This window comes from Nannobrachium achirus, assembly GCF_963921795.1.
Source record: "Nannobrachium achirus genome assembly, chromosome: 10".
NCBI lineage: Eukaryota > Metazoa > Chordata > Actinopteri > Myctophiformes > Myctophidae > Nannobrachium > Nannobrachium achirus.
The window spans coordinates 47,421,805-47,446,679 of record NC_137819.1 but is presented as its reverse complement, the minus strand read 5'-3'; the positions used below and the strand labels follow the sequence as shown (position 1 = coordinate 47,446,679).

At 44.2% G+C, this 24,875-nt stretch overlaps 2 protein-coding genes across 2 annotated transcripts in view; both read right to left on the bottom strand.

Annotated features, from left to right (window-relative positions):
* The window catches only part of sem1 (SEM1 26S proteasome subunit), a 239,031-nt gene that overhangs the window by 115,731 nt on the left and 98,425 nt on the right, over nucleotides 1–24,875 (bottom strand). The window lies entirely within an intron of this gene.
* Nucleotides 580–24,293, bottom strand: pals2b (protein associated with LIN7 2, MAGUK p55 family member b; the record flags this gene model as incomplete). The annotated part of the gene is made up of 12 exons (XM_080734983.1): nucleotides 24,209–24,293; nucleotides 18,104–18,222; nucleotides 17,021–17,173; nucleotides 12,883–13,035; nucleotides 11,483–11,710; nucleotides 6,895–7,026; nucleotides 6,226–6,322; nucleotides 3,293–3,361; nucleotides 3,026–3,187; nucleotides 2,069–2,271; nucleotides 1,263–1,391; nucleotides 580–756 (listed from the first exon to the last, which is right to left on the bottom strand). Exons 2-12 carry the CDS (start codon nucleotides 18,218–18,220, stop codon nucleotides 580–582), a joined length of 1,620 nt encoding a protein of 539 aa, XP_080591109.1. The 5' UTR covers nucleotides 18,221–18,222; nucleotides 24,209–24,293.

Genomic DNA, 24,875 nt, shown 5'->3' with positions numbered 1-24,875 from the left:
GTTGTGGGATGCTAATTGGCTTCTTTGGCTGTACTGCTCAAAGTTATGTAATCAGTTGTTTCTCCTAGTCTCCGCTTTGGGCTGTGATGGTGACGTGAACTATAAATGAACTATCATCAAGGTGTTTGGTAAAGGTAAAATGACGTTTGCATTAGCATTTGGTCTCAGGGTGAAGACGACTACAAAATCAAACATGACAGCAATAAATTAATTACAAAAGATGGCCTCAATTGTTTGGCCAGATTTTTTCTCTTTTTTTTCTCCAGAATTGCGCATTGGTGTGAATAAAAAGATCTTTCATAAAAAGTTACAAACACTAAAATAAATAAGCGCTCTTTCCCTTTCAGTTTTGAGTAGAAAAAAGGTTGCATGGTATGCAAAGCCTGATGGGAGAAAAAGAGCAACAAGAGAGAAGCACTTCTTTTCTTTTCTTGGTTTTGGCAGAAGTATCTCCCTTGTAAAAGCCTCTTCCCTTCTCTGCTCCTTTCCCCCGGCCTCACAGTCAAACGCACACCCGCGGGTGGTCAGCAGGACCTGGTCGGAGTGAGCTGTGCGGGTTACTGCTGGTGCTGGTGGGGCTCAGTACACCCAGTTGACTGGGACCCACTGGGGCTCCGAGATCAGTTTGTCCACAGCGGCCTGTAACGTCTCGAAAGCCTTGTCCAGGTTGTCATTGACGATGGTCAGGTCAAAGTAGTGGCTGTACGCCCGCTGGATACGTGCACTCTCATCCACGGTCTTCCTCAGGTCCACATCCTAGTGTAACACACAGTACATGTTAGTGTGTGTGTGAGTGTAGCAACATGACACATTCAGGGGTTAAAGTTCTCAGTCCTGGGGACTGATTCAGTCTAGAGGATTCCATAGGGGCCATTTCTGAGATCAGTGCAGCAAAGTGCAGTGCAAAAAAATAAAATAAGGGGGAGGTGTAGCGATGAATGACAAAGTCAAAGAGTATTTGAATAGAATACAACAGAACTTCAGAAGATACTTCTATAAAATGAAGCATGGATTGGCACACACATTCAGTGAAGGCTGTTCAGAACTTAAGGGAAACGCCCCAAATATTGGTGTGCGCTGCACGCACCATGATTCCAAAATCACATATTGGCAAATGAAAAAGTCAGTCTTGGGATTGTTTTTGGCTTTAACCCCTGCAAATTGGTACCAGGGAACTTTTGTTTGCCTGATTTTCAAAATCAGACAAAATTAAGTATACTGTATGTGCAAAGAAATACAGATGTACGACAGTGTTGACTGACCGTGAGCTGTTTGGTGGTAATGCCTGCGTCCACCACGGCTTTGTGCATGCCCTTGAGAGTCTCAAACTCTGGTGCCGCGATGAATACCACATAGGGCATGAACTCCGCTGTCTTCAGCACCTTCAGAGCCTGGAGAGAGACCGCAAGACACGTATGTATCATACGTTAATATTTCATAATTACTGGGTCATTCAAGGACTTTTTTTCTTAAATTGGCAAGGATCAAAGAGTATTATAAAACACTATGCTCTTGGCTAAAGTCAATACAAAATTGTATTTACGCTTATAATTATCATTAGCTATTCAGAACACTCCTCATATAAATAGTGTCCCTTGAGACACAGTTTACTACAAGCCATCAATCCCCACAGCCATTTTGTGAATCTCCCCTATTGCGACCAGAGGTGTAATTTCAGAAAGAAATAGGGGATTGGCAAAAAATACGTTGGCCCCACTTCTAAAATAGAGAAAACAAGCTCTCAACGCATCGGCAAGCGACACGTTGAGAGCTTGCAAAAAGAGAATGTTTGAAAATGTTCACCTATATTATCCTATAACAACATTCCCAGAATAGGGATGCCACATTGAAAGTGGTTAATATATGAATGGTTGCATACAATAAAAAGCGTATCTAGATGATAACACATGTCACATGTAGATGGATGGGCATTGATTGCAATTAAATCAGATTAATCAGAGTTGGGGACAATAAAAAAATAACTGAATGGTTAAACGTGAACACTAGGGGGTGCCAAATCCCTGATGCCCCAAATGACCCCCTGAGTGCGAGTGGTTGGGTCTGGAACCTGTGGGTTGACGTCCAGGATGCAGGTGCGTCCGGCGTCGACCACCTGGTGGATGGATTGGATCTTGGTGCCGTACAGGTTGCCGTCGTACTCGCCGTGCTCCAGGAAGCGGCCGGCCTTCACGTCCACCTCCATCTCCATGCGCGAGGTGAAGTGGTAGGTGTTGCCGTCCAGCTCGTCATCGCGGGGGCGCCGCGACGTGACTGGTGGGAAAACGTTTCGATTTAGGTACGTTTTAACCCATTAAGGCCAGGAACGCGTTATTACTTTAACCACTATTTTATGCTTTAACTGTTAAAAAATAGCAGATATACAAGCTCGGTGCCGCGCTGCGAGCATGTAGATCTGGTATTTTTGAAAAATGGTATCTGCCATTTTTCAATAGCTAAAGTATAAAATAAACCCAGGCCTAAATGGCCTAAATTCACCCCATAAAAAATTATAATTCTCAGCTTTCGATAGGACTACCACTATGGATACAGACACATGATTTCTAAACTGAAGAGGAAGTGAATTCACTTTATTCTGGGTCTATTATAGGTTTGTTTATATTTGCAGGGTTTGTGGTTGTGTTTGGAGTTACAGACGTTGAGAAATAGACCCAACATTTCCAAATAATATATCTCTGCTAACCGAAAACAGAGAGTAACTGGGAAATTTTGATTTAGAAAACTCACTCCTGTACCTTTTACATTTTTTACTTAAATAAAATTGTTTCTCAGGTCAAATATTTATATGAGATTAAACATGTGATTAATTTTGATGAATTAATTCGGCATTGTACATGCTCACAACGCCTCGCAACTGCTATTTTCACAATAGAACTGTGTTATACAAAATGTAATTCCTCGACTCTTAGTGCTCGTAAGGGTGGGGGATCCCCAGTTAAAATATTTTGGGGGTCGCGGCCTGAAAAGGTTGAGAACCACTGCAGTAGATGAGTTGTGTTGTACTCACAGGGGATGGTGGTGCCAAACCGCGTGGGGTGAAGGACCACCAATCGGTTCTTGAGGCTTCGGCGGCCGACTCCCTGAGCACCAATCAGAACCAAGGTCTTCCTCTGGAACGGTGGCATCTTGGCCACTTCCTCATAGATCTGCAGCTCGTGTCTGTCGAACTCTACCCAATCACAGGCCAAATGAAAGAGCCATCAGCCAATCATTTCATGCAGATTCTGAAGACGTCAACCAATGAGAGGGCTAAAACTGAGATCGGAACGCTTACCTGCATTCTTAGCTGTGAGGTACATCATCTTTTTCTTTTTCTTTCCGGTTATTGTGCCGCACAGTATCCCTATGATACACAAACCAATGTAAGTTAGCCATGCACTCCTGTGCTGAAATATTTGTCTTTACACCAGTTGGCCACAAGGGGTCAGACAATGACTCTTAAATGTCTAGTCAGGCTTTCTCTGAAAGCAAAGTGAAAGCTGCAATAATAATAATAAATAAAGATTTATAATAACTAGCCCTTACCCGTTCAAAGATATGAGCTCTGAAATGATGTGCAGTGTGTGGGTTATGGGGTGTGCACTGTGCACACAGTATATGAGGGATGGAAAGTAACTTTAACTGGTGCTTACATGATAATATGTAGGAGCATCAATGTAAGAAATACCCGTTTCGTTTAATGGCTACAGAGATACTGTGTACCGATCTGCATGATTTTTGGACAACATCTATAACGGGGCCAGACAACCCCCCCACCCGCGTGTACACACACACACACACACACACACACACACACAGCTGGTTAAACATGTTGCCTCATGCTAGATGCAGAATAGATAAGCCTCATGCTAGATGCAGAATAGATAGTAGATACACCATAAACATGCTAATATACAGCATATGATTTGTGAAAATGACAAACGGGCTTCACAGTTATGTCAGGTGTGTTCATATGCTTATGGTGATGCGATTTCAGATCAATTGCTCCAGCCATTGAGGAGAAACGCTGTGACAGACACTCAGACACTCAGACATTCCGAAAATTATATGTTAGATAATGCAGGGGTTTGATAATAATGTAGTTCAAAGTGTTTCAATTAGAGAAGATTAAAAAGACACAATAACAAGTCATCATTCATGCTTTCGTAATAACGGTATCCTCAACAAATCATAGTAAAACCTAACTAGTAAGATTCCTCAGGGCGACAAGCAACCTCGCCCTTTAGAGCGAGGTTGCGCCATGTCTTGGCCATCTGGCCAGTGATGTATATCGGACCAGTTACCCATATATGGAGACCCCTGGTACTCATATATGGAGATCCATGTACTGTATATGGAGATATGCTGTGAGAGCCCAAACATGCTTACTCAGTTATTCGTTATGTCTATGACATCTGACATCATACCCTTTTATGCCCATACATCCCTGTCTGTAGAACCAGCAATACGGATATGGGCTGTCTCTTGGCCATATATGGATTCTGTTAGTGTAGTATGTGGCCAATGTGGCCTCCATATATGGGCATTCCCACATGAAGTCCTGTTAGATATGGGCTTAATATTGATGATATCAGGGAACTCCATATATGGGCATAAAAGGGATTCTGTTATTGTGACATCACAGTGAAGCCAGAGCGTGATGTCAGAGCGGCAAACCCATTCTGTTAGAGTGGTTCTCCTGACATTACAGTGATGTCATAGCATGATGTCAGAGCGGCAAACCCATAGACGGTAAAAAATGTACACGTCCAGACGGAGTCAGCATGTGCCGTTTCACATACTAAACTGCAACCTTCGGTCGCAATAAATATTTCAAGGTGACATTCATGGAACACGTAGTTCTTTAGCTGTTTTTTAAATATTTCAGTAGTATGGCTCTCTGACATTTTTTTATTTTTGTGTTCTTTTAGGAAAGTTTGTTCCACGGTGTGGGCGCATCATTTGAGAGTGCTGCGTGTCCAATTTTCTTTTTGGCATGGTTTTAACATATGTAGTTGATGCAACGGAGGACCTCAGACCTCCTGCAGAAACATAAGGCAGTAACGTATGCTAGGCCAAACAGTTTAATGCGTAGGAGGCCTTTAACATCGATTCTGTATGTACTTGTACAGTATGCCACGGGGAGCCAATGCAGTGTGGTGTAGTGCAAGACTGGTGTGATGTGTCCTCTTTTTTTTGGAGCGGTGAGTTCCCAACAAATGGCTTTGTCTGTCCGTATGTCTTCATTAGTATGAACTTGTACCCATTTTGGCCGGAGTTATGTTTCATTAGTACAACTGTGCGTGGCCGGAGTTATGTTTCATTAGTACAACTGTGCGTGGCCGGAGTTATGTTTCATTAGTACAACTGTGCGTGGCCGGAGTTATGTTTCATTAGTACAACTGTGCGTGGCCGGAGTTATGTTTCATTAGTACAACTGTGCGTGGCCGGAGTTATGTTTCATTAGTACAACTGTGCGTGGCCGGAGTTATGTTTCATTAGTACAACTGTGCGTGGCTGGAGTTATGTTTCGTTAGTACAACGGTGTGTGGCCGGAGTTATGTTTCGTTAGTACAACTGAGTTATGTTTCGTTACTACAACAGTTATGTTTCATTAGTACAACTGTGCGTGGCTGGAGTTATGTTTCGTTAGTACAACGGTGTGTGGCCGGAGTTATGTTTCGTTAGTACAACAGAGTTATGTTTCGTTACTACAACAGTACGTGGCCGGAGTTATGTTTCGTTAGTACAATGGTGCGTGGCCGGAGTTATGTTTCGTTAGTACAACTGTGCGTGGTCGGAGTTATGTTTCGTTAGTACAACGGTGCGTGGTCGGAGTTATGTTTCGTTAGTACAACTGTGCGTGGTCGGAGTTATGTTTCGTTAGTACAACAGTACGTGGACGGAGTTATGTTTCGTTAGTACAACGGTGCGTGGTCGGAGTTATGTTTCGTTAGTACAACTGTGCGTGGTCGGAGTTATGTTTCGTTAGTACAACAGTACGTGGCCGGAGTTATGTTTCGTTAGTACAATGGTGCGTGGCCGGAGTTATGTTTCGTTAGTACAATAGTGCATGGCCGGAGTTATGTTTCGTTATGAAAATGTTTGCCTAGCCTTAGGGAGCTTTTTATGTCATTATACTCTGAGGTCCCAAAATAGGGACGTCAGTGTGAAAGTGGTTAAAGACAAAAGAAGACAAGCCATTATGAGAAGTGTGTGTTGAGGTACCTGATCCTTCGAAATCCCGTGGGACAAAGGCTTTCCTCTTCTCCTCCAAGAACTGACTGGGTATTAGGCCTGTGGCACCGCCCACCACTTGGCATGCCTGGCAACGGGACAGAAGGCACACCTCAGAAGTCAGAACATACCACTCCCTGTCCCTGATAGCGCTGGAGTCGCCAAATACTGTGTATACCTATGCTTAGTTAAAATGACAAAATGTCTTTACTCTGTTAAAAGTAAAAGTCTGGTATTAAAAATGTACAAAGAGTAAAAGTACAAAAGTATTGTATCAGAATGTACTTAAAGTACCAAAAGCAGAGTAAAGCAGAATGACCCATTTCACAACGTTTCAAATGTATGAAATGTATATGCATGCTCACAATGCATCGCATCGCGACACATAATGAGCTTGTAGATCGCCTATTTTCAAATGGACGAAATGTTTACAGGACTGAGGTGGTTAATGTATGTTTTAAATAATTATAGTGGAGTAAAAGTACAATGTACTGAAAGCTGGAAATAGCTGTAAAAATATTTTTGGGGGCTCCGCGCCTGGGGACGTCTTAGGCACTCCATGTGTTAAGTACAGTACTTGAGTAAAAGCACTTTCTCGTTACTTTCCACCTCTGGTTAAATGTCAGTGAAAACACATCCTAGCAGCTTGTGTCGGCTCACCTGCCACCAGTTTGGATCCTCTCTGTTGACGATCTGAAGGATGTCGCCTCTCTTGAACACCATCCCCGCCTCTCGACAGGGGATCAGGTTGTCGTGGATGGGGTCGTAGTCAAAGTGTGGTCGCACATAGACCTGTGAGGAAGAGACGACAAGAAAATACTCATAACATCTGTTCTCCTGTAGGCCAGCTTTAGAATAATATCATTGAATTTGGTGAAACTGTAGTTTGTCTCTGGGTGATGCACTCTCTGAGTGGGAGTATAGGATTACAGATATATGGAACTCTTTGGTAAGCACCGCAAAATATAAGAAACATCTACTTTTATCTATTCTATTCATCTGTTTATGGGATATTAGAGGTGTTTCTTTAAAAAACTGATACCTTAAGTCCCATGTTTGGATACAAACTCTGGGGAGTGTACTCAAAGAAAGAATATGAAGACAAACACGTGCACATGACTGCAATATGCGAGGGGTGAAGGTCAGTCACTCAGTCATCCAGACATGCAGTTACGGCGACACATTCACACCCATTATATGGAGTGTCCTGACACAGCTGTTTGCACCATGCCAACAGCAGGCATTTGCCAAGCTGGCTGAGTAGTTTTGGCCCGATGTATTCGCTAAAACAAGCAGCGAGAGGAAGCAATAAAACACATGGCAGTAAAGCACACTGCCTAACACGCCCCGAGCCAGAACGCGGACGGGGATTTGACACGGCGTTCCATTCAGTTCTTCTGCGGTTACAGTCAGTTAAAGGCTCATTAAAATTCCTGTCCCTCATTAAAGTGTATCCAAAAATCTTTGGATAGACAGATTTCATACACGTCTATTCATTAAGAATATTAGCTTTTGTATTCATTTCCCCTAAACCAGTGGTTCTCAAAGTGGATTCCATGGACTTCCATTGACCCATACAAGTCTGTAACTCAATGAGTTTTCAAGGTTCAATGAACACTTTTTATTATTTTTTTGTGATTTCAAGATGACAGAAATAACATGTACAGTGTGTGCGAGAGGGCTTGAGTACAGACAGTGCGAAAGAGAGGAAATACATGGAGTTTGACCCAGATAGCTGCTAGGGTGTTATTAATAGGGCTCTCAGGGTTGATGTGCTGGTGATCGGGAGCTGCCTACGGGACAAAGCACCCGTCCTGTACGCCACTACCACCCAGCATGTGCAGCTGTTACATAAGCGGCCCAGGTTCGCGTGTGTGAATGCCCCGTTGGTTCCCATGCCAGACGTTATCTTCATGCACAGTAAAAAATACTCATTGTTAATTTATACACCTGCGACTTAGAGAGTGTACAAATATAACCACGTTTGTACTAGCCTGGAATCCAGAGGCGAAGTGAGAAATACAAAATACACCGAACGTAGCGTAGCAGGATGGATCCCAGGCTACATTTGTAGACTCCCAGAGTTAAATTAACACAACTACTGTACCAATGTACTGTGTGAGCGGCTGCAGTTGTATACAGTGTGAACGTGTGATGTGTGTGCATTTTTCATGTCCGTTTGTGCTTCCGTGTGTTGTAGCCAACTTGTAGGGATGGGGCGATAAGCGATATCATGATTTACGTTTATCATTTTGTGATAAAAAAGATAATCGTACGATAATCGTATTGTGGAGATTTAATTTATAGTCTTGTGACGCATTGAGAGCTTGTAGATCTGCTATTTTTTGGCAAATGTTCCGCCCCAGGATAATGGATGTTGGGGATATTTCGATTATCGCGATAATATCGTAAATCGCAATCACAATAATAGTGATATGAAATTTTCATTTCGATCCCATCCCTAGTGTGTTGTATCCTGTGTAGAATCCTCTTCTATGTTCATTATTTGGATGACTTGGGTCTCCAATGTTGTTACAATAACAATAACAAAGACATAAGAATAGCAACTATAGTAATACAAGTAGCAAGGAAAATATATGTACATTATTCATAGTACACTTTGAGGTGCTTGAAGGTTTTGTGTGCATGTTGGTAGGTGTTGACTGGTCATTCAGATACAATACTCATCTGCAAGCAGGTGCGAGCTCAGAGAACATAAGAACAGACATGAAGGTAGAGTCACATGATACCTCTGAGGTTTAACGAGCGCACACCTTTGCACAAATCACATTACGTGACTGGCATACTGTATGCGAGTCATTCCTATCCAAGATAGGAATAAGAATGAATGGGAAAAATATTGTTCTAGCAAGCAGTTACCAGTTGCGGTTGAACACAACACATATCTATGATTACCACAGTTTGTGATTAATTATAGTTGTAAGATTATGTACAGATACTGGGATGTGGGCCAAGCCTCAGGCATATTACACCAGTGGGTGTGCCTTCTGTGTGTGTGTGCCTTCTGTGTGTGTGTGTGTGTGTGTGTGTGTGTGTGTGTGTGTGTGTGTGTGTGTGTGTGTGCGTGCGTGCGTGCGTGCGTGTGTGCGCGTGCATGCGTACTACTGTAGAGTTTAAAAAAATCGAACCTCTGTTCGAAGTGGAGCTGTGTGTGTGTGTGTGTGTGTGTGTGTGTGTGTGTGTGTGTGTGTATTGCAGTTGATGCTCAGGGCAGGCTAGACTCAACAGCACCTCTCTGGTCACCCAGGGTTACTACATACAGGCTACATACAGACCCACATACCCACCCACATACCTACACACACGGCCACGTATAGGGAGCTTGTGTTCCACACAGCTCCAAAAATTACCATGAGGGGCCTTCTTGATTTTTTATGGTCTCCACCATGGAGACTAGGGGTTTAAAGCTAACGTGGCTTGGACGAGCGCTATGAACACAGACAGCTGGAGGGCAATATGCGCTAGCAACTCCTAGCTGGGGCAGTACCTGTCACGGCCTGAATGGGAGGAGTAGGAGGGAGGTGCCATGTCCTCTCAGTAGGGGCTCCTCACTGGCAGCTAGTAGGGTACAATAGCTGTGGCAATAAATACAGTGTGTCGGAAGTGTTATGACTAGGTGGATTTTGAAGCTTTATCGAAAAAACTAAAAGCGCATTAGTGAATGGAAACGGGCCAGCCAATAAATGCGAATAAATTATGACGTTCTGGTCCATCGTCCTCCAAGTTAACACTTTCCCCTGCCCTCCATTGTAAGCGTTACCCCACAAAACAAACCGTCTGAACTCCGTGTGTAAATTCCTCCCGTTTTCATAACGTGCCAGGCTGTCAGCTGTAGCTCTTTACAGACTGTTGTGCAAAGACAACCTCCGACAGAACCAGTGGTGGGCAAGGAGGTAAGGAGCGCTTCGCTGTGTTCAGCTGGACCGCGCTGAGTCGTTTCATGCGACCGTCGCTAATTCCAATGACACCCGCAAATGGAAACAGCCTGGGGATCTCCATATATGGGCATAAGGGGGTACCCTAACAGGGCATCATCTGGTAATGCCCATACTGTATATGGACATTTTATTTATTTTATCCTTTATTAATACTAGAAGCAGCGTCTAGTCGGCGACCTGGCCAACTCGGAACAATGTAAATAGGGAATGAATGCCCCGCCCGTTAGGACCCGTTTTGACCATCTGTCTGCCTGTGTCCATTTATGCCCATATATGGAGATATATGGAGATCACTGCAGTTATAGTTCAGGGACCATTTTATGCCCAGATATGGAGATATCTGTCTATCTGCGTCCATGTTATGCCCATATATGGAGTATCTGTCTGTGCCTCCAACTGTGTTGCAGACACAGTGCCGGTTCCCCCTTTAATGCAAACCTCATTTTGCCTGTGTCCATTTATGCCCATATATGGAGATCTTTGACCATCTGTTTGCCTCTGTCCATTTATGTCCATATATGGAGATATCTGTATCTGTCTGTCTGCAATCCATTTTATGCCCATATATGGGGGCATTCATTGAACGCGCGTGCCCGTGGGACGAACGGTTCTCGAGATACGCGGATTACATACATACATACACACTCACAGAGATTTTTTTGTTGACTCATGTGGCGTACGTGATGTCAGAGCCTTTTATGAAGTGATGTCACAATGAGTCAGAGCTTTCGCCGATTTCCTCCGGAACAGCCTGATGTCAACAATCAACCCCGCATAAGGAGATTCCGAACGTTTCGCGCCGGTTCGGGAAAACCGCGCGTCGGGTCGGGTCGAGACCTGGCACTGCACTCCGTGCCGCGGCGGGGAACGCGCGTGCCGAATCTGAAGCCGGTGGGACGAACGGTTCTCGAGATACGCAGATTACAGACACACAGAGACTTCTCGCATTTATAGATAGATATATCCATATACATATGGACTTAATATTAACGTTTTCGGGGAAGGTATAGGGTGTGGTGTAAATCAGAGTAAAGCAGGCTCTTGGGCCTTCGGTCGCAATAAAATGACACAATGCGACATAGATCTGTTCACACAACGCTGTACCGCCTCCAACTGTATACATGTTCCCCATTTTCAACCCTCTTTATTTTGTTTTGACACTTACTTTGGCAATGTAAACGTATGTTTTCTCATGCCAATAAAACTCCTTTGAATTGAAAATTGTGTGTGTGTGTGTGTGTGCGTGCGTGCGTGCGTGCGTGCGTGCGTGCGTGCGTGCGTGCGTGTACCTGCGGTGCTGCGGGTGCATCTCGGTAGCTGGGCAGTATCTTCAGGGTGATTCCTCCGCTGCAGTCTCTCAGCATGTCCTGCAGCTCGGTGGGGTTGTTCCCCACGTCCTTCCCGTTCACCTCCTTGATGACGTCGCCCACATGCAGCAGGCCCTGCCTGTCAATCATCCCACCGTGGAGGATTCTGGCGATGACGAGGTCATCCTTCTCCACGCGGAACGTCACGCCCTGAGAGGAGGAACACGCAGAATGGTTAACCACACACAAAATGGATGTCCGATTCAGCAGTGGTTCTCAAACCTGTGGGTCGGGAGGGACCCCCAATTATTTTTTATTTTATTTTATTTATTTATTTATTTATTTTTGGGGGGGGGGGGGGGGGTCAAATATTAGAGGCAACGTGTTGCAAGGCGTCGTGAGCATGTACATCTGCTGTTTTTTGGGCTTTCATGCCTTTATTGATAGGACAGTAGACTGACAGGAAATGGGGGGAGAGATGGGGAGTGACACGCGGCAAAGGTCGTCCGCATCGGGAATCGAACCGGCGACGACGCATGCGTCGGTGAGCAGAAAAGTACTTCCTCGCTTTCCCTCTGTGTACAGTAAACGGAGTGATTGTGATGGTGTTGATGGTGCAGTATCAGCATGTCTCCACACACGTGATGATGTGGACATGCAGAGCTACACGTTGACATATCAGCTCATACATGACCCTGTTGGTCGTTCACATAGCTTCCACACTCAAACCCTCCAGTCCAAATGGTAGGATGAAAATGTTTATGAATGTAATTTTTTTCCTTTAGCCTTAACTCTAAGGTGCCCTCCACACTAGGCGCAGTTGCCGTCGGGGCTGCCGCTAGGATCAGCGGTGGATGCACCGCGGTAAGACACACTCGCTCAGTGAGTAAACGCCGCGCGGTATTTCACAAAGATGAACACAATCCATCTCTTACCGCCCGCGTACGCATGCACAAACGAGCACGCTCGCGGGGGATTTCACGGGACCGCGCCCGCTCACCTCGCCGCCCCAAAACTTCGCTGCGTGGCCGAAAAAGCCGGCCGCCTCTCATTGAAAATGAATTGTTAGGAGGCGGTGACCGCGTCTAGTGTGGAGGCCACCTTTAGCATAAGTTATACTTAGTTGTGCGCTAGTGTCGCACCAAAAGTAGCAGATTTACAAGCTGTCAATGCATTGTGAGCTTGTAGATCTGGATCAACCTGAATATTTTCCTAATTGTAAACATAATTAAAAACAAGCTATTTTTAACCATAAAACATTCATTTCTGTGGACCGGCAATATGGTACTCCCAACTTCTAATATTCTTGTGGGCACACGCACGCACAAATGAATGCACGCACGCACAGACGCACGCACACACACAATCTTTCTGCTCCTCACCAGTGGCTCTCCGGCCTTCTTGCGGATGCCAATCATGCGCACGGCGTCAGCCTGCATCAGGGCGCTGTTCACAGCCGCGTCATTGGTCGTCTCAGCCTGGGGCGGGACATCGTAACACTTGGAGGCCACGATGTCATGCGCCTCCAGAAGCGACTGAGAGAGTAGAGAGAGAGACAGAAAGAGAGACAAAGACATCATTGCAAGTAAATTTGTAGAACACTAAGTCATTGATATACATATTTTTGTAAATCTCTATGGCAGAATTTTTTGTGTCACCAGTAAACCATGCCCACTGCTATGCTATGGTCTATACCGAAAACCACCACTGAAGTTATGGTTCATCGTAAGTACTCAATGTTTTGAGACCACAATGTGGTTCAACAATCAACATGACAGTGTTGTTCTACAGTCTGGTTCCCAGCAGTGTTAGTTTCGACAGCAAATTTTGATTTAGTTTTAGTCATAGTCTTTTGAATAACACTTTAGTTTTAGTCACATTTTAGTCATCTGAAATGTTTTAGCGTTAGTCTAGTTTTAGTTGGCTAAATATCATACGATTTTGGTCGACTAAATGTACAGTTAATTTGGTAGACTAAAATGTATCTTAGCAGGTTGTGATGGCGTAGTAAATAATGCCTGATTTAAACTTACGTAGCTGCATGCCGAAAATAGCAGATCTATAAGCTCACAAAGCGTCGCGATGCGAACCTGACACCTGGTTCTACTGAATCTCTTCTCCACTAGTCCCCCCTGTAGTGCCGCTACAGACCTCCAATCTCACACCGTGTCGCAGCTGTGACGCGCTGTGACGCCCTGTGGGCTTGGAGGTCGGCTATTTTCGGTACATATTCATGGTCTGGAGAGGGCACTTTTTACAGACGGGTAAAAGGGCAGGGGCTCAAGCCTCCTTTGATGTCTATGTGTGCACGTGCCTGCCCATGATAAACAAGTCCATGACCTCATACAGTCAACACATGATGTCATGCAACGTTCGTCATTTGTGGTCCCAGAGTCCTAGACTACCATGTTAACTACTGTTATTCTATACACGCCGGTCATTAACTGGCTCTCAATTGTGCCATTTAATTGTGTCAAGGGTTTTAAAGGACAACTTTGTTTTTGTACAACAAGGGTTCAAAAGATGTTTGAACCCTTGTTGTTAAATGTTTTCATTTATGGGGGCGCCCGGTGGCCTACTGGTCTAAGCGCATACCATATAGGCATTGATGCCTGGCGGCGTCGCCGGTTCGATTCCCGATCCGGACGACCTTTGCCGCATGTCTCTCCCCATCTCTCCCCCCCTTTCCTGTCAGTCTACTGCACTATCCAATAAAGGCATAAAAGCCCAAAAACTAAAAAAAAAAAATGTTTTCATTTATTGCTTTCTATCTATTTTAGCGATTTTATCGATTTTGATTTCAGTGGGTGGGGGCATGTGTACAAGTGGCTAAATATGTCTTTTTAGACACAATAAGCCCATTCCCAAGATGCACCACAATCTTTCATGGGCAGCTGTGACCTATGGGGCCTAGTAGTGTTACTGTAAATATTAATAAAGAAATCAACGGCTTATTGTGCCTAAAAATACATACAGTATTTAGACACTTGTACGCATGCCCCCACCCACTGAAAACAAAATCGCTAAAATGGCTAAAACGATAGAAAGCAGAAAATGAAAACATCTTAACACTCATCTTTTATTTTCTCTAATTACAATCTAAAATATGAACCCTTGTTGTAAAAAACAAACTTGTCCTTTAAATTGTGTCCCACCAGGTGTCCCAAGTGTTCAACCCATTTAGAACGGGTACAAATTATTGTGTATTATTATTTTATGCTTTAACTATTGAAAAATAGCAGATATACAAGCTCGCAGCGTCTGCTATTTTTCACTGGTTAAAGCATTCAATAATTCTAGGCCTAAATGGGTTAAATTGTGTCCCCCCCTGGTGTCCCAAGTGTTCATTAATCCCCGCTGAAACAGGGGAAACTGGGTGTCCCCAGGAGGACTAGGAGCGTCACCACATGATGTAATGCATCTCTCTGTTTCTCCTCCATTTGTGTCTCTCTGTATAGGTCAACGGGGTCTTATCCTTAAGCTTACAGCATGGACCGTTCTGATTGGTGGGGAGGCTTTGCCTGGCTCAACTGTCTAACTGGTATTGGTTGTGGGCTGTGTACAGTAAATTCTCCTGGATCCCACCACCTGCTAGGCCCCAGGAGGGTTGTTCTCTAGTGCTGTAGGCTTGTCCACTACCGTAAACACAGGCTGTAAATACACTGTCATTATTCTTCTGACTTGATTTTGTCTTTGTAAAAGTTACGACCTTTAGAGTCCCTTTCCCCATGTGTGGCATAAATACAAAAACTAAAAAACAAGGCAAGCCAATCACTTACTCAACTACGAGACCCGCATGTCACGTCCAGTTGTGTGTTCTAGATTCTTTTCGATAATCATTCCTTGCACGACTTGTGCGCGGTCGCGGAGATACAGTACGCCAGCGTGTTTTCAATGGATGACATGGTTTGTACTAGGCTTTCTTTCTTTCAAAAACATTCTGCACGTCATAACAACGTATATAGCATAACGCGGTTGAACACACCACTGGTCATGTCGGGGAATAAGGAACACTGGTTTTATATCACTCAACTTCCCTACATGCTTCCTCGTTGACATAACATGTATTTAGTGAGGCTCTGATCGGCATTTGGCTTGTGATATTACTGTACATCCCTTCTGAGTTGCCTGCTCTGCGTCAAAGCAGGATTCAGTGAGTGCTATCGGAGAAAAAAGAAAAAGAGGAGGGCTGCAGTGTTCTTAAAGTTTGAAGGATAAAAGCAGTCTAGGAAGGTGCTCTTTGGTTAGAAAAGAAAGGAGCCTTCAGAGTAAAAACAGAACTAAACAAAACAGGGAACTCTAACAAAAAGGTTTAAACTGTTATATAAAGTCTAGTTCATCTTTGAACAATTATTAAAACAAGCCAACATGTTTGGCCTTTATGGCCTTCTTCTTCAGGGCATGCAGAAAGGAAGACACCACACAAGCCTATGAGGTTTCTGCCCGACAGTGACGATATTTCAATCTCCAAGTTTCAAATGTGTATGTTTTTTTCCCTGCAAAGTAAAGCCCTGCTTCGTCACACAAGGCCATCTCACAAAAGTAATGAAAACAGCAGATCTACAAGCACACAACGCCTCGCACCGTGAGGCGTTGTGTGCTTGTAGATTGGCTGTTTTCACTAGTTTAGTTCATTTTTTAAATGATAAATACAAAACAAACGGCTTTGGACATACAAGGTTTCCACCCGACAACGACGATATACAAGCCTATGTAGCATCAGCGTAATCACCTCAGCTGAGGAAAAAAGGGATGGCCCAGGACAACAAGATCAGATTTAGTTGTAAAGCACTATATTAATGCTTTGGAGATGTGGAGAGTGCAAGACACTACAAGGACTTTCACAGGTAAGCTTAAAAAATACATTAACCAAACAGAAAACAAGATTTGGGAGAAAGGAAAATCTGAATTAAAGGATTTGACTTATAACCATATAATGAATGCCTTTGGTAATAGTCTTTCCTTTCCCCTGAATATTACTCCCTTCCATGAGCACTGGTGGTTTGAGGCATACCAGTGGAGCTCCTGTAACTTCACTCCAAAAACAAGATTTGTTGTGAATGGGTCTTTAAAGGTAAAGGAAAAGTGAGCTGGTACATCAGCTATAAGTGCTTATAGAATGCCCTATGATCTGTTCACAATAGACTTTTAATGTATGCAGAGTAACATTGAGGTTACATAATGATAAGAGATAACAGGTGAGTACTTTAGGTGTACGGTCTTGTTCCCCAAACAACATGTTGCACACCAAGGTGTTCTGAGTCCACCAGTATGTGCACTGCACGCTACCTGGCCCACTTAAGGCAAGACAACAGCACAATGTGTGCTTGACAATCTGGGACAGAGAGTCTGCTAGGAGCAGACCACTACACTTACCTCATTTTCACTAGGACATACAGTAAAAGTCACCTGTATACTTGCGTGCACGTGCGCATGATTGTTTGTGCCTGTTGTGTGTGTGTGTGTGTGTGTGTGTGTGTGTGTGTGTGTGTGTGTGTGTGTTCCCTGCACGTGTCTGACCTGGAAGTGAGGCTCCTGCAGGATCTTGCAGAGCTCCGTGGCGCTGTCGTCCTTCACTCGCAGACCGTCGATGTCCCCGAGGATCTCCGTCACCAGCTCCATGTTGTTGTCCTGCACCGCCTCCAGCTTCACCTCCTCCAACTTCTCATGGGCCTAAAGGACGGACAGACAGACGGACGGACGGACGGAATGCCCAGGCCGACAGAAGGTTAGAACCCAAAAGGCGCTGTCCTCCCTCTCGCTGATGAGAAAGAGGCAAATTGTGAAGATCTGAGAAGGGTTGTTCATTCTTGTGAGTCTCTCTGTTAGCGTTAAGGTGGGTCTTTGCTTGGATTCACACCAGTCTCGCACAGCGTGTCAGACAGATAATCCCTTGCCGTTTTCTGTGTTAGCTATAGCAACATAAAATATATATTACAGGATATAACTTAAATTAGTTTGGTTAGTAAGAGTTGAGTTGAGCAGCCACTAGATGGTTCGGTTCTGTGTTTAGCCATGGATTGATGTCGAGTGGTGCTTCGATGTTGTCCATCATGTAGAAAAAGGTTCTTCAGCTCTTGTCGCAGACAGGCGTGTGCGTGAGATGAGCACGAACCAGACAATTTCATGATATCTCGCCCACTTGCCGCTCAGCCTGGCAGATTGCCTCCACCTCCCTACCTTCCCACTCGTCTCTCAATTAAAATGAATTACTAGGCGTGTCAGGAAAATCAAATCAAATCAAATAATGTATGAAAGGGTACTTTAAAATTCAGGTCATATGATTGTTGTGCTAGCTAGTGCTAGTGTGTGTGCTTACATGCCTTACTGTGGAGAGAGAAATACATCTGTGTGTATGGTGCAACACTGTGTCCTGGACTGTTTGTGTGTTAGTCAAAGCGTTACTGTACCTTGGCACCAGGCAGGGCTATAGCAAGCAGCTGTTTGGCCTAATTTATACTTTGTGCTACGATGGTGTCACTCTCCAATAACAACTGATCTCCAATCGACAAAAACATGTTTTCCGACAAAGTATAAATTAGGCCGTAGTCTCTGCTCTGTGCTCTCCCTCTCTCTCTCTCTCCTACAGTGTGTGTGTGCTACCTTAGTGAGTGAACGCACAATGGGACTCTCCATGATGCCACGCAGGAAGAGCAGGTCGATGTCTTTGGCTCCCGTGGAGGCGGGCAGCTCGTCCAGGTTATCCAACACCTGCTGCATGGCTGTGTGGATGGAGAGGGACGTAGAGGGATGGATGGAGATAAAGAGAGACAATTATTGGGTTAACTGTGTATGTAATACAAGGCACAGTTCAAATTAGTAGTAAAGGATATTATTAGTGTGGTTGCTATAGAGAGTGTTTCTCAAACATTCAAGTTTCAAGGTTTCCCCTTAACTCTGACAGTGTACCAAATGGTTCCATTTGTACACTGTCAGAGTTACAGACTTGTATGGGTCAATGTAGACCCCCCTAAAGGAACCCACAGAGTCCCTGGAATCCACTTTGAGAACCACTGCACTGGTTCCCAAACAGTGGGTCGTGACCCATTTGTGGGTCACAGACCACATTTTTTGAGTCACGACTTGAGAAAAAAATCCCATTTTATTTCCCTACAAAAAATAAAATATATATTTCAAAAGATGGAAACTCTTTTGAAATATATATCATTTTAATTTTAAAAATAAATACATTGAAGAATTATATACATTTTCAAACGAACAAACATCTAAGAAATTCCATAAATAAAATGTAATAATTAATAGTGAATAAGTATAAGTATAATAAGAAGTAGTGAAAATTGACGTTCTACTTATAAATATGCTATTTTCACTAGTTTTGGTCCTAGGTGAATGTCTAATTTCTCTTTTGGGTCATGGGCTAAAACGTTTGGGAACCACTGCTATAGACAACAACACACTATTGTTCTAGGTCAGAGAACTTTTATGCCAGCTAAAGTAAACCTGTTTTTTGTTAACCTTTTAACTGAAGTTATCTGGGTTGTAAGGCCAGATATCTTGGACAATATAATGTCCAATCAGACAGGATTGGTCATGCTTCACTTGACATCACAATATATAATATAAATGGTAAGACGGAATTCATTTCCCAGTGGATTCCTTGTGACTCACGCCAGTGCAACCACACTTGCAATTTTCCAGAATTTCACCTTTCTAGTTGTTATTATTACTGTTACAAAACGTATTAGAACACACAATGCCATCCTCGAACTCAGACAGCCTATTAATCCGCCGTAGCAAAATTATAAAAAAAAGTACCAGTGATCACTGTTTTGAAACTCCCTTTCTGCAAACGGAAACGTTTTCTTGGGAGTTGGGACCTTGCTCAGTCAGGTCCCCTGTAGTCTTCCTCTGTGTCCTCCTCTGTAATTGATCAAATTTCAAATCCAGCGCTCGTCTTCACCATCGAGCTTTAGCACAATAAGACAATGTCCACGCATTCATTGCATGAAAACAAGACCAGTGATTTAAGTGTCTTCTGGCACCAGATGAAAGTCCTTTGACCAGAGTAGGTCAATACCCACATAGCCTATATTGATCTTTCAAACAGCTTCTGGAACAAATAAGTCAAGTTCAAGTGTAAATCCATTGACAACCGAAGCGAATTCTGTTGTTCAACCAAGCCAGTTCATCCGAGCAGACTCTCTCAACACAGTTTAATGAACATCGATCTTCTCATTTTCTCAAAGTGCCCTGGCTGTGGCTGTGCTGTCTACAGAGAAAGAGGGAGAGGTGTGGAGTGGACTCGGCAGGTATCAGTTAACCCCTTAATGCCAGGGTCTCAACCCCTATTTAAGCCTATGTAAGACCCTTAAAGCCTAGAGATCGCATGTGTGTGTGAATGTGTATACTATGTGCTCTAGCGCTTATGTGGCTGGTGGATGTGTCCTGTCAGCAGTAACAAATGATTAAACCACCACCAGGTGATTTCAACTTTTTTGTCTGTCGATCTCTCTTGTTGTGAAGATGTTTTGCGTTTGCTAGCCTGCAATTACACTTGGTTGGGACTTTGAGTCATGTTCCACCTGAAATCAACAGGCTAACACACTCGAGAAGACATGTCTCATTAAATCAGGTCGGACTGTTTGGAAAAATTAGGGACGCCTCCCCTGCCATGTTGACTCCTGCTGTGATGAAAGCACGACATGGAATGCTGGTAACCGTATTAGTGGCCATACAATTTACCACATTAGCCTGGAGTTCCTATTTAGAGCATGGTAATACAGAATAAGCTTGTCAAAATGTCAAAATCTTTCAATATGGTAAAATGTTTTCAACAATAGCCAATCTACAAGCTGTGAGCTTGCTATTTTCAAATAGCCCCAGGCAGTATAAAATTGGGTGGTGAAAAACAAAAGGTTGCAACCGTCAAGTGAAAGGCATATTCTCCCCCCAAGAATGATACAGCATGTTGTCATGAGCTTGTAAATAATACATGTCTCTTTCACAACGCACTGCTCTGAATGTTAATGTAAATCATGCTGTGTGATAAAGTGAAGAACGTACATGTCTAGTCTCACAGTGCACCCCTGAGTAATATAATTGTACGAATAAGAGCAGAGTGAGAGTGAGTGAGAGAGATCACAGCACAAGGAGGACCGGTTATGGCTTAACCATCTTGAAATTATAGCAATATTCTCTGACAGTGCGTACACACACACACACACACACACACACACACACACACACACACACACACACACACACACACACACACACACACACACACACACACACTACATAAACAGTAAAGCTGCACTCAACATCCAGCCTTAAATATTTATGCTGCTTTCAAGACAAGGGTGGGAGTTTAAACAGCCCAGAAGGCTGTTAACCCATAACGCCTAAATACACAAAAACACTCTCCTGCATAAAAAACACAGTTTACTTACAGTATCTCTCTTAACTGTCTTGTAAGATATGTACTGTAGATAGGATAGATGTGGAATATTTCCTAAAGAACACATGTATGATCGCGCACGGGACACTGCAAATATTATGTCAAACATAGGTCTTACAGCGGTTTTGTGTATGCACAGTCACACACAAAACCATGTGCAAACACAAAAACAGCCATTGAACCACCCTCTTAATTGTAATGCTGAGACCAAACATACACACACGTGACGCATGCATGCACACACGCACGTACTGTACGCACACGTATGTGTGTGTATGTGTGTGTGTGTGTGTGTGTCTGACATGTGTTGAATCCCATACAGAAATCAACATTGTGTACTTCTGAATTCTACGCAAGAAGTTTCTACACATAACATACCAGTACTGTAACTGTGCAATATCCTATGGGATGTTTTGTGTGCGTGTGTGTGTGTGTGTGTGTGTGTGTGTGTGTGTGTGTGTGTGTGTGTGTGTGTGTGTGGGAGGGGGGGGGGGTCTCACATGCAGCTGCCATGGACATAATGTCCCCATGTTCTGAAGGAACCCTATAGACATAATGACATCATGTATAGTGACGTACAGTAGGAGACAACTGTGTCACACGCACACGCACGCACGACACACACACACACACACACACACACACACACACACACACACACACACACACACACACACACACACACACACACACACACACACACACACACTCTCTCTCTCTATCTCTCTCTCTGACTGTGTACTCTAAATTGACCTTGACCCCCCAGTCAGATCTTGTGTCCCCAAACCACAGGAATGTCTGCTCCTCTCAACTCTCTCCTCTGCCCCCCCCCCCCCCCCCCCCCCCCCCCCCCCAAACACACACACATGTGCTGGTGTGTACATTTATTCCTAACCACAATCCCACCACAACATTCTTTTCTATTGCACGCAACGTAGGGGAGGGGACTAAAGCTTGCTTCATAAAGCCTTAACCCTATATAATCCTGTGCAATATGACATAGTGGAGCTCAAGTCTAAACGTATTACTAACCACTTAAGCCCTATATAGTTTGGCGTATGCTGTACGACAGATAACGGAAATAACATCAGAGTTGTACATCGGCATTTTCTGCAATTTTGTGAAATTATTATGAATATTTTTGGAGGTTTTAAAATAATAAAATAATAGTAAAAGCATGGGACCATGGTGCATGACAATAGTATTATTTTTGCTCTGCATTCAATTCACTTCTTTGTTATTATGTTCACTGTTCACCCATTGCTACTATTTTGATTAAAACTTCCTCCAAGCGCTTCTCTTTCTCCCAAACCAACAGTATGCTAATGGTAATGCAGTGACTCACCTTGGCCTGCTTATAGGATCTCCCAGCTCCATTTCTGTCTTGGAATGTGAGAAATATCACACAAGCAAAGATCTATAGCAAACCCTCGTCTTAGCTGTCTGGGAGTAGGTATAAGGGCACGGTCACACATACGCTACAGAATTCTATGAGAGCACAGGGGGTGTACTGTAGCATCCGCTTGCAGTGCTTTGATGCAACACTTTCAACGTGTCTGAAGCATGGAGTTCAACATTGGTGAACTTGGACCGGCTGTCAACTAAGAGGCACCATGGTTAAAGGGGAATTCCGGAGGAGTGCTTTTCTTACGGTAATCTGATGTTATTCCTTCCATTAAGTGGTAGAGGTGAAGAAAAAAGAAACTCAATTTCTACCGAGTTCACTCTGACCGGAGGTGGGAGGGGTCTAACGGCAGTTCGCCTCTTTGCAGCAGCTCTACAGAGTCAAAACTTTTTCCGCAGTGATGGGCAAGCTAATTGGAAAATGTAGTTACCTTAGCTAAAAGTCACACTCGATTAAATATGGCTAAAGCTACAGCGAAGCTATCCCAAAAGAAATGTAGTTACCTAAGCTACAAGCTACATGGTAGCTAGCCAGCAAAAGTAGCTAGCCAAATTGACACAACCTTTTTTCTATTTTCGGTATTAAAATGTCTTAAGTCCTTAAATTGTCACTTCACTGTCATCTGTGGATCTCCCTGGGGCGGGGGGGGGGGGGGGGGGTCAGACGTCTTGAATGTCTCCTCACTATTGGGGACACTATTGCAATTGACTGGTCTATTTCTTTATTTTTCCCAACCGTGATGGGCAAGCTATTTGGAAAATGTAGTAAGCTACATTACTAGTTACTCTGTTCAATATAGCTAAACTACACTACAAGCTTTCACCAGAGAAATGTAGCAAATCTCCGTTACGCTACTTAGAAATGTACAGGTAGTTAAGCTACAGTATGTAGCTCAGCTACTTGTAGCTGGCTAGTGGCTACTGCCCATCACTGTTTTTACACCATTATGAAAGTCAGATGTAAACTAAACAAATTAATTATCGAGCGATACAAATAAGCGATTTAGCATAAAATCCCACCGCTCGCGGGTCGGGGCTGCCAAGGACTCGTTCATGGACATCATAGCGTCAGATTAACATGGTAAAGGGGCTAGTCGAGGAATTCCCCTTTGACTCCACTTGGCAGACATTTAGCTTTTAGATTTCAGTGAACCAAACCACTCCAACGTAAGTCAAATTAACTACACACCAGAAAACCGGCAATGCTCACGACCCGCAAGACAACTTGGGGGAAATTGACGTGTCTGGCGCCTCGGAATGCGTCGTCTGCAACACTTCTGACGCAGATGTGTGACTGTACCCCAAAAAAGCATCGCTGAAGAGTACAGGACCAGCGGTTTATATTTTTGTGGCAGACATGATTTAGATTGAGCGAATATATCCTTTCGGTGGCGCTGGTTAAGGGTCACACTAGATGCTATCACATGCCAAAAACCCTAGGAAAATAAATATATTCCTCTCCAGATGATAGATAGACGTAAGATAAATCTGGCAACCACAATGCTCCTCAGGAATTTAAGTCTTCCCACTCCCACTCAATCTTTTCCTGCACGATCAAAACTGCTTTCACATGGCTGGAATGGGCAATTATCTAACCGAGACACCCTCCCAGTCCCAGCATGTGAATTGTTTTTACGTTCCATCAAACACTCGATCCATTCATAAAATATCTCCCAACAAACTATTTACCTATTCCACGTTTCTGAAAACACCGTACCTCAATCATGCCCATTCTAGTAGGACCCACGCATGGCATCAGCTGGTCTACAATGGAATCCCGCCTCTACAGTACCTCTCTCTGTCCCGTGCCACTTCCCTCACGGCTCTCGTAGCGCCCACTCTCCCTCCGGAAACAAAACTTAAAGTCTGCGAGTTTCTTCTCTCACCTCCGGACGTGTGGGGATCGTCGGCGGGCTGGGCGCTGGGGGGCCTGTGCCCGGCCGGCTCTCCCTCTGCGGGGGCCACATCATCGGGAAGGGGCTCGATCTCCAGCTCCTCGCAGACCCCGTTGGGACAGGCGTCCTCCATGGCCAGCACCATCACAGAGCACTCCTTCTTCCTTCTCCCTTCCAACTACGCTCACACTGACCACTATAGCCAACCTGCTGACCGAGAACAAGCCTGTGTCACACTGAGTGTCTGCTCTTCTCTGCCCTATCAGGGATCCTCTGGCACCACTAACCCGCTAAACACCCAGAGATACAGAGGGAGAGGGGGGGGGGGGGGGGAGAGGGGGGGTTGGGTTGTGCAAGAACAAGAGAGGCAGCACACAAAGCGAGTGACAATGAAGGGGGGATTACGAGCAGGGGATATTAAGAGATATATAGAGAGAGAGGGAAGGAGTGAGGGAGACACAATAGAGGAACACTAGAAAAGACACGGGGAGTTAAAAAAGACCACCAGACAGGAGAGAGAGAGATAGAGAGAGAGACACAGAGAAATAACTGGTTGCATCCACAGATGTGGACACGCAGACCCTCTCTCAACACTAGCTTTAATACTCCTAACCCTCAACCCCCCTCGCTCTGCCACACACATACCCACACCCACACC